Raw genomic sequence first — 13,430 nt, 5'->3', positions numbered from 1 at the left:
TTTTAACAGAAATCACTATTTTCCAGCAGCAGAAACTCTCACCCTTCTTATCTGGAGAATGAATCCATCCTTCAACCACTTCCCAAATAAATGATGAAGCTTAAAGCACATCTCCACCCAGTAATTCTAAGCAATTTACAATTAGGTTCTTTAAACATTAATTTCTGTCCTCTAGTGTGACTGCCAGAAATCAGTTCTCCTCCAGGTCTGTTATTTAGCTGCCTTCTGCCACATTGTCTCAAGAGTCTGAACAGAGATAAACAATGTAGTGCTTTCAGTAGTCAGAAAACAAATACATTTTAATTTTCAATATAAATTACAGTTTATAAAAAAACTTTAAAATGTGTTGCTTGGGATTTTATTTTCGTTCATTGTGCAAAACAGTGTTTTTGGACAGAGATTGTACAATTTAAGAAGCAGCTTTGGTAAGAATTCCATCGCACTTTGGAGACTTTCTGCAGAAAATGCCCAGCAAATCTCGTTTTTTTTCCCGAATTGCGACCGACAGTAGGTGGCAGCAGTGGTCTCAGCAAATGCAGCATCTGAAAGAGAAGGGGTCAGACCTAATTTACCAACTCCCTTCCCTCCCTCCCCCTTTTCCAGGCGGGTTTATAATGGGATCCCAATGGAAGTGTTAAGATCTGCTGCTGCCGGTACAGGACGAGGAAGAGAGCAAAAGGAGACGCGGCGCTGTGCTTTGCGCACAATCTGCCCCCACATCTGAATATCCCTTTTATTACCTTCATACAAGTCTCACGCCTGATTGTCTTTTGCTGTTTTTGCACCTGTATAAGAAGAGGCAACATGACCCCAAGACTAGTGATCGCACTTTTTGTAACTTGCTACTTTGTCCTTCTGCATCTGCCTCAGTGTTTCGGCCAAAGAGCGACTGGCCCCAGGGTAAGAGACTGACGTTTCTCCATCCAGTGTTATTTTAGCTGCTGCGACTTTGATTAGAATCTGGGATCGTTCTAGCATTCCACTACACTCTGCCCTGCTATTTCTGCTATTACTTCTCTCCCCATATGTCTTCTCTGGCACTAAGAAACTTGTTGCAGTGACCAGGCAGCGTCTTTGCGCAACTTGATGCGATTTTGACTGCCTTGAGACACTTCTATTTTCTTATTTCCTCTACTTATATATGTATATTTTTTTTTCATTAATAGCAAAAAAAAGTTAATAGTATCTATAAAGACAATGTATATTTCATTTAATATTTTGTTTTATTTCTAGAAAAAGTTTTTTGTGAATATGTGTGCCATACATGTATGCTCAATTTTTATGAACAATAAGCTGTGCATTGTTATACTGGGGACTAATGGGCAGTGCCAGTCGTGTTAAGCAGTTCAATAAGTGCAATGCACATTCAATGAACAATGACAATTAGGGTTATGCTAAAGTCATTTCCAAAGTTGTGTAACTTTCCTAAGTATAAACATGTGGCCTTCTGGCTGTTGTTGGACTCCAACTCCCAGCGTTGCCAAAGGCTGCAGAGCGGATGCTGGCATTTGTAGTTCAGGAACCTACGGACTGAGGCTTTAACTGATATACTCCTAGGAATATAGCCTGTCTGCAGCAGCATCATGTTCTGGGTTAAAGGTGTGTCCGTTCTTCTCCTATGCATGGGCAGTGGCACAATGTTACCAGTCAGGCGTTCAGTGTTATGTGTAGAGAAGAATAAAGGTTTTTACTCTTTTGCTTGTCACAGATTTATTGACAGGCAGCAGAGCATGAACCGACTGTGATGCTTGTCCTTATAGCCGTGAGCCAAAGACTTCTAAGATTTTGTACCTCTGCATAAACCTACATTTCTCCCCCCACAAAGAACATCCAGTCACCCGAAAAGTTTTTGAGTTTTGAGATTTTTTTTACACCCCCTCCCCTGGATTTTTTCTGGCATTCAGTACAGGAACCCTGTCTGGCATTACACACCTGTGGATGGGGGTCATTTTAATAGGACACAAAAGCAGTTCTGATTATGAAAGAAAATCTAGTTATTGATTTAAGATTACCCTTAGGAGCATAGTAAACGGGTGAGTATGGGGTTAGAAAGTGACCACTGCAGCAGTTCTATAGAGAGTGTACTGCTTTAAAACAGGGTGCATGCTCGCCCTGCATTGTTCAGTAAGATATAATGGAACTGAATGTATCACTCCCTGGGTGAGTATTGAGGTTCCAAGGCTCAGGCTCACTACGCTATCATGTTACAGCATTCATCTGTATAACTCTTCACACCAGCTCTTGTATAGAGATTGTTGTTGGACTGATTGTTATTACTGCCATTCAGATCCAGGTGCAGGCATTGCCAGAGTGGCATACACATGCCCTGACTTCTTTTGAAGTTGGATGGGAGTTCCAAGTGTGTGATCTGACACGTCCCACCATCAGACCAAAGTTGCAGCGTACTGCAACCTGGCTGCGAGCAGACAAATCTACTTCTTCTGTCTAGATCCCATACTGTAGACCCACATTCAACCAGCGCAAGTAATCAAGGAAGACTTAAAATACTGACTGTAGTGAAAGTAATGTGCAAAAGAATATGGGTGTGAACGAGCCCTTAAGCAGTTTGGACCAGTTTCTGACTCCCAACTAGTGGTTTGACAGCCTAGCACTAATTGCAAGGTTTATTTACACTCTTTTCTCTAAAGGGAAAGTAGCGTTCCTTGGAAAGCAAATTGCATTTGTGCTTTTCAGGAAGTCGCTCCAGGCAACCTACTGTAGCACTTTATAGGATAGTGGAGAGATCATAAAGGTGGCTGCACTCACTGTGGGAGTGTTATACTGTGTGCAAGTATTAAAGAGGATCAAGGGGATCAATACTGTGCCTCGAGTAAATGACTAGCAATCATTGTTAAGCTGGCTATATGCAGCAAGATCCTCTTGTTTGGCAACCAGCTGATCTTTGCTGCTTGCCAAACAAGCTGGTCTTCCAAGTGATGGCCCAAACTAGGTTGATATGATTGTTAGGATCGTGCAGACTCCCGAGAAGAAGACTAAATCAAGAGCCCTGATGGGAATCTCCAGTCTTTCCAATGGATAACTCTAATCACATATCTACCAGGGAGGCCACCATTATGCCCCCATATACAGGTCAATAGGCTACTAAAGACTACCCAAGGCTGCAGCCAATATTGTCCTGTTTACAACCCTCTGCACCCAAGTATATGTGGCATGTGGCCTGCAAAAGATCTTTGCTAGACTGGATGTGTCCAGCATGTATTTAACTGGGTGCAATTGTTCAGTAGTGCATTTTGATTTAAATCTGTAGCCCTTGCAAAACTGTCATCACAACTGTCATCATGTTTTATATATATATATATATATATATATATATATATATATATATATATATATATATATATAGAAGTTGCACGTGGTACCGGCACTCACAGGGTTTGCATGAAAAACTCAAACGTTCGATATAGTGAAATTAGAGAATAAGGTTTATTGAATAGGGATTCAATAAACCTTATTCTCTAATTTCACTATATCGAACGTTTGATTTTTTCATGCAAACCCTGTGAGTGCCGGTACCATGTGCAACAGAAAACACAATATTATTACACCAGGTTTTCCTTCACTTATGGATACATTATTATTTGCAATACATAACTCCATGGAACATACAAGCAAGTTAACTGACTTCTATTGAAAATGACTTTAATATAAATGTGATAGGTATATATGCTTGTGTGCTCCACTGGGGAGAAGACTGATGTGACTTAATTAATTTTGTTTTATTCATGATGTGGTTATAATATTGCATGTTGACTATGAAGATTTTCATTCATCCAGGTCATGGTATATCTAGTATAAGTAAATCTAAAAAAAACTGGACTTGCTAAGTAAATTATTGAAGACGTTTCACTACTCATCCGAGCAGCTTCTTCAGTTCAACTGACTGGTGTGGGAAGTTCTCGGCATATAAACTCTTGCATGTTGTAAACTTTACAGGCAGTGCTAAGAACTTTAATAAGTGCTTACTAATGACACTTGTGTTAGATAACCCAATTAAAAGTGGTATAGTATAAGAAATATGTGAACAATCTTTATATGTATATGATGCCAGAGGTTATTCAGATTGAGTAAACAGTGCTTCAGCTGTACATTCAATGTAACAATTAATAAAAAAAAGAAATGTACTACAGTACTGATAAAGTGAAAGTACTACAAAGAAAATGAAGCTCTATGTGTCTTTAAGACACATATGACATGTTTTTTTGGAATTGAAACAGGGGTTGTTCATCTTTGAGTTAACTTTTAGTATGATATAGAGAGTGATATTCTGAGACAATTTGCAATTGGTTTTCATTTTTTTAATATTTGTGGTTTTTGAGTTATTTAACTTTTTATTCAGCAGTTTGCTAGTGATATTCTGAGACAATTTGCAATTGGTTTTAATTTTTTTATTATTTGTGGTTTTTGAGTTATTTAACTTTTTATTCAGCAGTTTGCTAGTGATATTCTGAGACAATTTGCAATTGGTTTTCATGTTTTTTTATTATTTGTGGTTTTTGAGTTATTTAACTTTTTATTCAGCAGTTTGCAATTTCAGCAATCTGGATGCAAGGGTCCAAATCGCCCTAGCAACCATGCATTGATTTGAATAAGAGACTGGAATATCAATAGGAGAGGGTTTGAATAGAAAGATGGGCAATACAAAGTAGAAATAACAATACTTTTGTAGTTGTACAGAGCATTTGTTTTTTTTAGATGGGGTCATTTGAAAATTGGAAAGTCAGAAGAAGCAGGCAAACAATTCAGAAACTGTTAAGAAATAAAATATGAAGGCCAATCGAAAAATCTCTTTTCTATCTCATTAGGTCATACATATTAACTTATTCATTTAAAAGTGGGTTTTGCTGTATCTATACGAGAAGCAGACTCCCTTTACCTATCCAGCTGTGGAAAACGTGTGCTCTAGGTGGGATTCCCAGCTAAAGCTTTGATTCTGGAGCTTAACATAGTATAGGTATGGGACCTGTTATGCAGAATGCTCAGGACCTGGGGTTTTCTAGATATGGATCTTTCCATAATTTGGATCTTCATATAGAAAATCATTTAAATAATAAATAAATCCAATACGCTGGTTTTGTTTCCAATAATGATATCTTAGTTTGGATCAAGCATTATTGTTACAAAGAAAAAGGAAATAATTTTTAAAAATTTGGATTATTTGGATAAAATGGAGTCTATGGGAGACAGCCTTCTCGCGAATTCTGAGCTTTCTGAATAATGGGTTTATGGATAATGGGTCCCATACCTGTACACTGAAGATCTGAGCTGTATTTATTGAAATGCATTGTCTATGGTACATACTGTATCTACTTTATACAGTACCTTTGCACTAAATTGACTTTGCTTATATCATACAGTTCTGTCTACATGTACCAACATATGCATGATCACTTGCTGTGGGATACTGATTGCACTGACAACCAGTTCATCTTGTGTTTGCTGGAAATTGTTGAAAAGTAATATTCAGACATGAAGTTTAACAACTCCAATCTCCTATATTAGATCCATGTTAAGGCACTGATTATCTATCCTACATATCTGTCATTGGTGCAATTATATATAATTAAACATCACTGCTTTTCACTTTACTAGACTCAGAATAACTGAGCATTAATCAATTGCATTCTATAGGAACTCCTGCAGAAAACATATATCGGTGGGATTCTGTTCAACATCAGGTTTCAGCTATACCTCACACTTCATTGGGCGCTTGCAGTATGGCAGTTTAAAGCATGGCTGTATGGAGAATGCTGGGAATTGTAGTGTAGCAGCAGCTGAAAAAACACTGAGAAGTCTTATATTACGAACCTTGTTTTGGTTTGGCCCTCTTCTGTATTTTTTGTGTTTTTAAGTAATTTCAGCTCCAAAAATGTAATGAGTGCAAGCAAGAGAAAGCTGAGAGCAGACAGAGGGAGCTGAGCTGGCAGTCTAGAGAAAGGCTACAGACTAGTGCCGAGTTGTGCCTGTTACAGGATAAACCCAACAGCAACACACAGATAAACAGAGAGCTGTCAAACCCAAACCACTACTGTATAAAGGATACTGGGCTAGGCACTGAGTAATGAGACCACATCTGGCTTCTTTGGATTAGAACTCAGCAACAGAAGACATGATTCCAAGAGGCCCCTACTTCTGTGTCTCCTACCTTTTTTCCAAAGACTGTTTCAAATCCCAGCGAAGGCAGTCCTATTAACCGTCCTAATCATTTTCCTTCACAACCAAATCTCACATGCTGACGTTGGTTGGGAAGCTGAGGATTCTGGGAGTTGTAGTTTAGCAATAGCTGAACTTAAAGGCATTGTTCACCTTTACATTAACTTTTAGTATGATGTAGAGAATAATATTCTGAGATCATTTTCAATTGGTTTTCATTTTGTATCACGTGTGGTTTTTGAGTTATTTAGCAGTTGCTGCAATCTGGTTGCTAGGGTCCAAATTACCCTAGCAACTATGCATTGATTTAAATAAGAATAGGAGAGGCTTGAATAGAAAGAGGAGGAATAAAAAGTAGCAGTAACAATACATTTGAAGCCTTATTGAGCATTTGTTTTTTAGAGGGGTCAGTGACCCCCATTCGAAAGCTGGAAAGAGTCAGAAGAAGAAGGCAATAAAAACTATTAAAAAGAAAAAATGGCTGTTGTTTATAACTGGCCATTCTATAACATACTAAAAGTTAACTAAAAGTTAAAAGATGAACCACCCCTTTAAGTGGCACTTAGGTCTCTCATTGGCTACTAAGTTCCCTGGTGTGTGTTGGCTAAGGAGTCATCCTGATTAAATGCATTTTTAGTACATTAATTAAACATAAGCATACTTCCCAACATTTTGAAAACAGATAGAGGGACAAAAGGTTTTGCTGCACACAGCACGCAAAATATTTTTTGACTATGCCTATTTTATGGCCACACCCCCTAATTACCATGTCCATTTTACTAAATTTGGCAGGTTATGAAACGTTTAACACATTTCTGGGGGTTTTATGTGTTATTACAGTTTTGCCAATGAAGGTGAATTGCCCTTTAAGCTGCAAGTCACAGTTTCCCCAAGAGACCTGCTTATCTTATCTTAAATAGTTACAATTGTTTCTTTGCTTATCTTAAATTGTTAAAAAAAAGTATCTAAGTATTCTGGACTCTCTGCCAAAAGGCAATTAAGTTAAAAACAAATCTTTTTCTGGCTGTTCAGTGCAGGAGATCAAAGGGAAAGTCAGGACATAGTAACAATTTGGGACTGCAGGTGGAGCTATTTGGGACTGTCCCATGAAAAACTGGACAATTGGGAGGTATGCATAAGGGAACCAATAATTTCATTGTTGCCTATTACTCTAACAAGTTTTATTTTACTTGTGTAAATGTACAATTATATTGTTAGTATATCTCATATGGCATGAAGCACAATGACTATACCTTGTTTGAGTGGCATTCTAGGTGTGTAATGTGCATTTTGAGCTGGAAATGCATTTTTACAATGTGGCATGTTAGCTAGGACTTGACCAGTACTTTGTAACACTGTATAGAATGTAACATTGTTCACCAACTCAACTCCAACAGGAGAGCTTGTTCTTATCTATTTGATCAATGGGTAAATAAGAAACATAGCGACTATAAAGAAGGTAAGTATGTTCATGTTTTATTAGTTACACAAGCAACACATTGCAACCTTAGCACATTGGTTTGCAACATCAGGTTGACTTTGAAATGCTACAAATGTTAACACATGTATAATTGTTACAGCATGGTATCACAAAGAATATCAGCTTGTTTGAAGCCTTATTTCCCATAATCCATTTTCAGTGCATACATTTACTCATTTATTAGAAATGGAAGCGCAGTAGCAAGAATTTCTTTACAGTATGTGCAAATGATACAGGTATGGGATCCGTTATCCAGAAAGCTCAGATAAGGGCTTTTTCCATAATTTGTATCTCCATCCCTTAATTCTATTAAATAATTATTTAAAAAATAGGCTGGTTTTGCCTCCAATAAGGATTCCTTATATCTAAGTTTGGATCAAGTACAAGGTACTGTTTTATTATTACAAAGAAAAAAGAATTAATTTTCTAAAAAATGTAATTATTTGGTTAAAATTGAGTTTATGGGATATGGCCTTTCCGTAATTCGGAGCTTTCTGGATAAGGGGTTTCCAATTCCAGGTAACGGATCCCATACCTGTATAGAGCAGTTACAGTGCTGTATATACTGTAGGCAAGTTGCTAGTAATGCAGTTGCAATCTAAGCAGGACACTTCTAAATGACAAGTAAATGTAAATATGTGGATGTCTTTTCTCCATATAAATAACAGTGTCATCAAACACCAGTTTTACTGGTTGGCAAGGTGGCAATCCTATTAGTGGGTGATGTAACTGCTGCCATATAAAGAGAGTGGTCATTCCTGCCTGCACCCCTTTATAGACAGCTCTGGCTTCTTCTTGATTTCCACCAATTTTTAATACATTTTTTGTAGGTGAGCTCACTGTGAGGTGGTTGGGTTGAGAGCCATTCTGCTTACCTGTAGCTGAGTGATTATTATTCCCCAAAACATGCTCTTGTTCAACACCACAATAAAACTTTGTTAAAGACCCTTTAAACCGCGTGTTCAGCTTTGAGGAGTACATTGCAGGCAGTCCAGGGGGACCCAGCGCCAGGCGAATAAGCAGTTGGTGAGAGAGGGCCTGCTGTTCCTTGTTTCTGTATCACTCTGAGGCATTATAAACTTGACTGGGGGACCAATCACACTAAACCAGTAAAACACATACAGATGCCAGATAGCTTACGTATTGCAAGGACAAAAAATAGTTCTCTGCATCAAAGTTGTATTTTAGCTAATCTTCGGGGTACGTTTTTGGGATTTTTAGGACTGTCGCTTTCTATGAAGGTCATGCATATGGGAGCCTTATGGCTACTTAAAAACCTAATAGGATTGTTTTGGCACTAACATGGATTTATGCACCTTGATAAATGCTAAAAGGAGAACTAAAGCTATAATCGCTGGAGGGCAGTGGCTTCACTACAGAGGAAGCTGCTGGGGGGCCCTGGTCGGCTTCCTCTGTAGGGTGGCCCATGGGCAACCCACAGTGCGAGCAAATTTGTGGGTCCCCTCTGATTTTTTTTGCACCACTGATGACTTGCAATTTATTTGTGCTGTGAGTCACAATTCAGCCAGGGCGCAATGAGGGCCCAGGGGAAAAAATTGACCCTTTCCCCATAATTATGCCTAATATTTGCCCCCCCCCCAGTGATTATATCTTTAGTTCTCCTTTAATCACAGAAACGTGAAGGTGATTTTCATTGGCCTGAATATCCACATTCCTGTATGCTTTGATTCTTTGCTGTTGGGTGGTATGTACTTTGTTACAATTGTTTCAGTTGTGCAGTTGATATATGACTTTGTAAAGTTGTATTGCGTTGAGATACCCTTGTGCTATTTTTCATTTTGTGCACAGGATTGCTATAATTTTATTCCCCTTAGTTACCATCAAGTACAAGGTACTGTCTTAATGCAGAGAAAGAGGAAAACAGTTAATAAGAATGTTTGCTAAAATAGGAACTCTATAGAAACTGATATTTTGGAGCTTTATGGATAATAGATCCCACACCTGTATAAGCTTACTTATTTAAATCTATTACCTTTTAAATCTTTTAGCTTTAATAAAACGGCTGGAGTCATAGAGCCGACTGTGAAAGGGTTTTGTTGTACAAAGTTTGTGACTCATTATTTATTTTCCTGGAACTTTGGGCATCCAAATATTTTGCACTTTTTGGACACAGTTCCTGTTGGGCAACATCAACACTGAAAACAAGAGAACTGCACTTGTTTTGGTTACACAAATAAAACCCCACTGTCTATTTTATAAATCCAAATCATCAGGACTTGTCTGTTCTATTTGCTTGTAACGAGGATATGGTGAGTAATAAACACAAACGGGAAAAAGCAGAGAGGAGAAATGGACAGAAATACTCCACATTATGGATTGCAGAAAGTTCGTTCGCAGGGGATAGATCACCTTATAATCGAACATATTGTAGACAGAACTGCTTCACGGAGGGACAGTCATGATTGTTGTAGTGGTCAGGCCAAGTTTAGTGAGTTTAAGGGGCACATTTACTAAGGGTCGAATATTGAAGGTTAATAAACCCTCGAATTTGACCCTCGAAGTAAAATCCTACGAATTTGAATATTGAATTCGAAGGATTTACCGCAAATCTTACGATCGAAGGAAAAATCGTTTGATTGAACTATAAAATCCTTTGATTTTAATTGATCGATCAAAGGATTTTAATCGATCGAACGAAGGATTTTAATCGATCGATCGAAGGATTTTAATCGATCGATCGAAGGATTTTCCTTCGATCAAAAAAACCTTAGAAAACTGATGGGGAAGGTCCCCATAGGCTAACATTGTAGCTCGGTAGGTTTAAAGTGGCGAAGTATGTAGTCAAAATTTTTTTTAAAGAGACAGTACTTTGACTATCGAATGGTCGTATAGTCGAACGATTTTTACTTCGAATCGTTCGAATCGAAGTCGAAGTCGTAGTCGAAGGTCGTAGTAGCCTATTCGATGGTCGAAGTACCCAAAAAAAACATCGAAATTCGAAGTTTTTTTACTTCGAATCCTTCAATTGAGCTTAGTAAATCTCAAATATGCCCCTAGGTGTACAGACAGCAAACTTTTTATGCAGTAATTTCTGGGTCCTCCATGCCAGGCAGAACAATATATAGGCTTGATTGGTATGTACATACCAAGTCCTGATTTGCTGGTCATGGGCAGAAAAACGTTTTTATTCCGTAGATGTTCAGTTTGGAAAAGGTTACATGCCCCTAGAAACAGAATGTTAGAATGAGAGGGTGTATAGGAGAGACTGTAAATATGAAGATAGGCAGTAAAAAACAATAATTAAAGAAAAATCTGTGTTCATAATCAGTTTACTTTTTGTAAAGTGACTGCGAAGTTTCCCATTGTAAAGAGGTAGAACAGTTAAGAGACTAGTTCAAAAGTTTGGATTAATTTCATCCATCGTAACGCACTAAAAACTGAACTAAGGGTACATTTTCCCTTTAATAATATTTTAGCATCTGCTATAAACTTCTTAGTGCCCATTTACAAATGCAGTGCATAGAAAACACAACATTATTTATGAAGTATGGTCCTTTATCCTGTATATACAGTAAATAAGTTTTGACCATGCACTCGTGCAGATTTGCAGTTGGAGTGCAACATTTTCTGGGAACTTATGTATGCAGAACAGTTGGGCTTGCTGGCATTGACAGGTTTGCTTTCATACAGGACCCGTCCGTTGTATTGTCTGGACGATTTCTTGTTATTCAGTTTGTCTATGTTTGTGTAATTTCTGCAGTATTTAAGTAATAGTGCATCACCCAACAAGTATTATCTCACCAAAAAAATGCATTTTTCCCCTGCTGCCAGACAATGTTCAGGACAAAGGGCGTGCTAATTAAACATGCTGTGCAGTAATATTCCATGAAATTCTCTCAGGCAGACGATTTGTTTCAGGTGCTATGTAACATATTGCTCTTTCCTCACTGCTTTCAATTCCGCATGTTCAGATTCAGATATTGAAATGATTAATTCAGTACCTGGCTCAGAATGAACATTTCAAGTCCTTACGTGTCTGACAAGCTATGGTTGCTTTTCTAAAGGTTGTGTTTTTCCTACATTTCTGCTAGTAGGTTGTATATATATATATATATATATATATATATATATATATATATATATATATATATATATATGCTAGTATGTGTTAAATAGTTTCTCAAAAAAAGCCACGGTTTTGAAGATCCCCCTTTCTTACTTTCAAACTACAGCAAATTAGCAATGCTATGGACCTCTTATCAACTCTGTGTGCCTGGCAGTGGGGGGAATATTGTAAGCGGCTCAAGAGGGTCCCAAATAAATAACCAGTAAGTAATGTGGCGTAATTTGGGTTTTAACATGGCCACTGGTGTAACTATAGAGGAAGCAGACCCCATGGTTGCAGGAGGGGTCTGCAGGAGGACTGCAGTGTCTGCTTCGTCTATAGTTACATGGAACACCCCCTCCCCAGCCATTATCTTACCTTTGCCCAGGGTAGGGGGATGCAGGCTGCTCAGGTGTGGGGAGGGAGGTGCGGGGAATGGGTGCGCCGGCCCACTGAAGATTTTTTTGCAGGGGGGGGGGTCGGCACACTGTAGTTACGCCGCTGCACATGGCCCTTAAATGTTGCCAAGTAGCTTATCAGGGATAGTTCTGTAATTTGGATCACTAAACCTTAATTTTATTACAAATAAATGGAATCATTAATTAAACCAAATAGGATTGTTTTCCCACCAACATGGATTTATGTAGCTTAGTTACTATCAAGTACAGGATACTGTGAAATTATTACAGAGAAATAGGGAGCAATTACAAATAAAGAAAAAAGTGTGTTTATGGACAATGGCATTCTCATATTTTGGAGCTTTCTGCATGATGGGCTTCTGGATAATAGAGCTGATATATTTATGTAAATTAGGGATGCATCGAATCCAGGATTCGGTTCGGGATTCGGCCAAGATTCAGCCTTTTTCAGCAGGATTCGGCCGAATCCTTCTGCCTGGCCGAACAGAATCCGAATCCTAATTTGCTTTTGCAAATTAGGGACGGGGAGGGAAATTGTGTGACTTTTTGTCACAAAACAAGGAAGTAAAAATTTGCATATGCAAATTAGGATTCGGATTTGGTTCCGTATTCGGCCGAATCTTTTGTGAAGGAATCCAAATCCAAAATAGTGGATTTGGTGCATCCCTAATGTAAATCTTATTTAAGACAAATAATTGTTTTCCTGTTCCACCAAAGTACATCTGAAGTCTAAACCTATGCCACCTTGGAACTGGTAACGACTGAACTTAAATTAGTTTTATAGTTGAAATTTAAACTTTTAAAAATTTTAACTTACTTCCAGCCAGCTGCAAGTTGTTTACCACATGATTTATTGAGGGATTATTGTACCGCGTATAAAGGTATTTGAAGTCATTGAGGAATTCAAGACCAAATAAAGGCATAACTGCAGGCTATGTGCATTTATGCAGGCCATAAAATGTATTATAATGTGAGGGGTACATTATTTCTTATTATGTGCAAGTTTGAGTCTTGTGACAGAAGTGACATCACTATGCTGCAATTATATTTGATTATATCACTGTGTAAGAGTGTATTTTACAGGTTTTCCATGGTATACATTTGGTTACATATGGTACACAGCTGGAATAACCTGTAAAATATATCCTAATAAATGCCTCACTTTGTGCCACGGCACACTGAACATGTATGTTATAAATACAGGTTATCAGAAAACCCATTATCCAGAAAGCTCCAAATTACGGGAAGGTGGTCACCCTTAGACTATTTTTTATCCAAATGATTTGATTTTATT

The 13,430-nt window shown here is 38.1% G+C and overlaps 1 protein-coding gene across 7 annotated transcripts in view; it reads left to right on the top strand.

The window, feature by feature from the left end:
* Positions 1-613: 613 nt before the first annotated feature.
* Positions 614-13,430, top strand: part of smoc1.L (SPARC related modular calcium binding 1 L homeolog) — a 153,515-nt gene continuing 140,698 nt past the window's right edge. For 6 of the 7 annotated variants that reach the window (XM_018228560.2, XM_018228559.2, XM_018228557.2 and 3 more), the window contains exon 1: positions 614-900. In XM_018228560.2, the coding sequence (XP_018084049.1) occupies positions 805-900 (96 nt within the window). In that variant the 5' untranslated portion in view covers positions 614-804. 7 annotated transcript variants of the gene reach the window in all.

This window comes from Xenopus laevis, chromosome 8L (assembly GCF_017654675.1).
Source record: "Xenopus laevis strain J_2021 chromosome 8L, Xenopus_laevis_v10.1, whole genome shotgun sequence".
In the NCBI taxonomy this organism is placed as follows: domain Eukaryota; kingdom Metazoa; phylum Chordata; class Amphibia; order Anura; family Pipidae; genus Xenopus; species Xenopus laevis.
The sequence above is the reverse complement of the archived record's forward strand: the minus strand, read 5'-3'. Positions and strand labels throughout refer to the sequence as shown.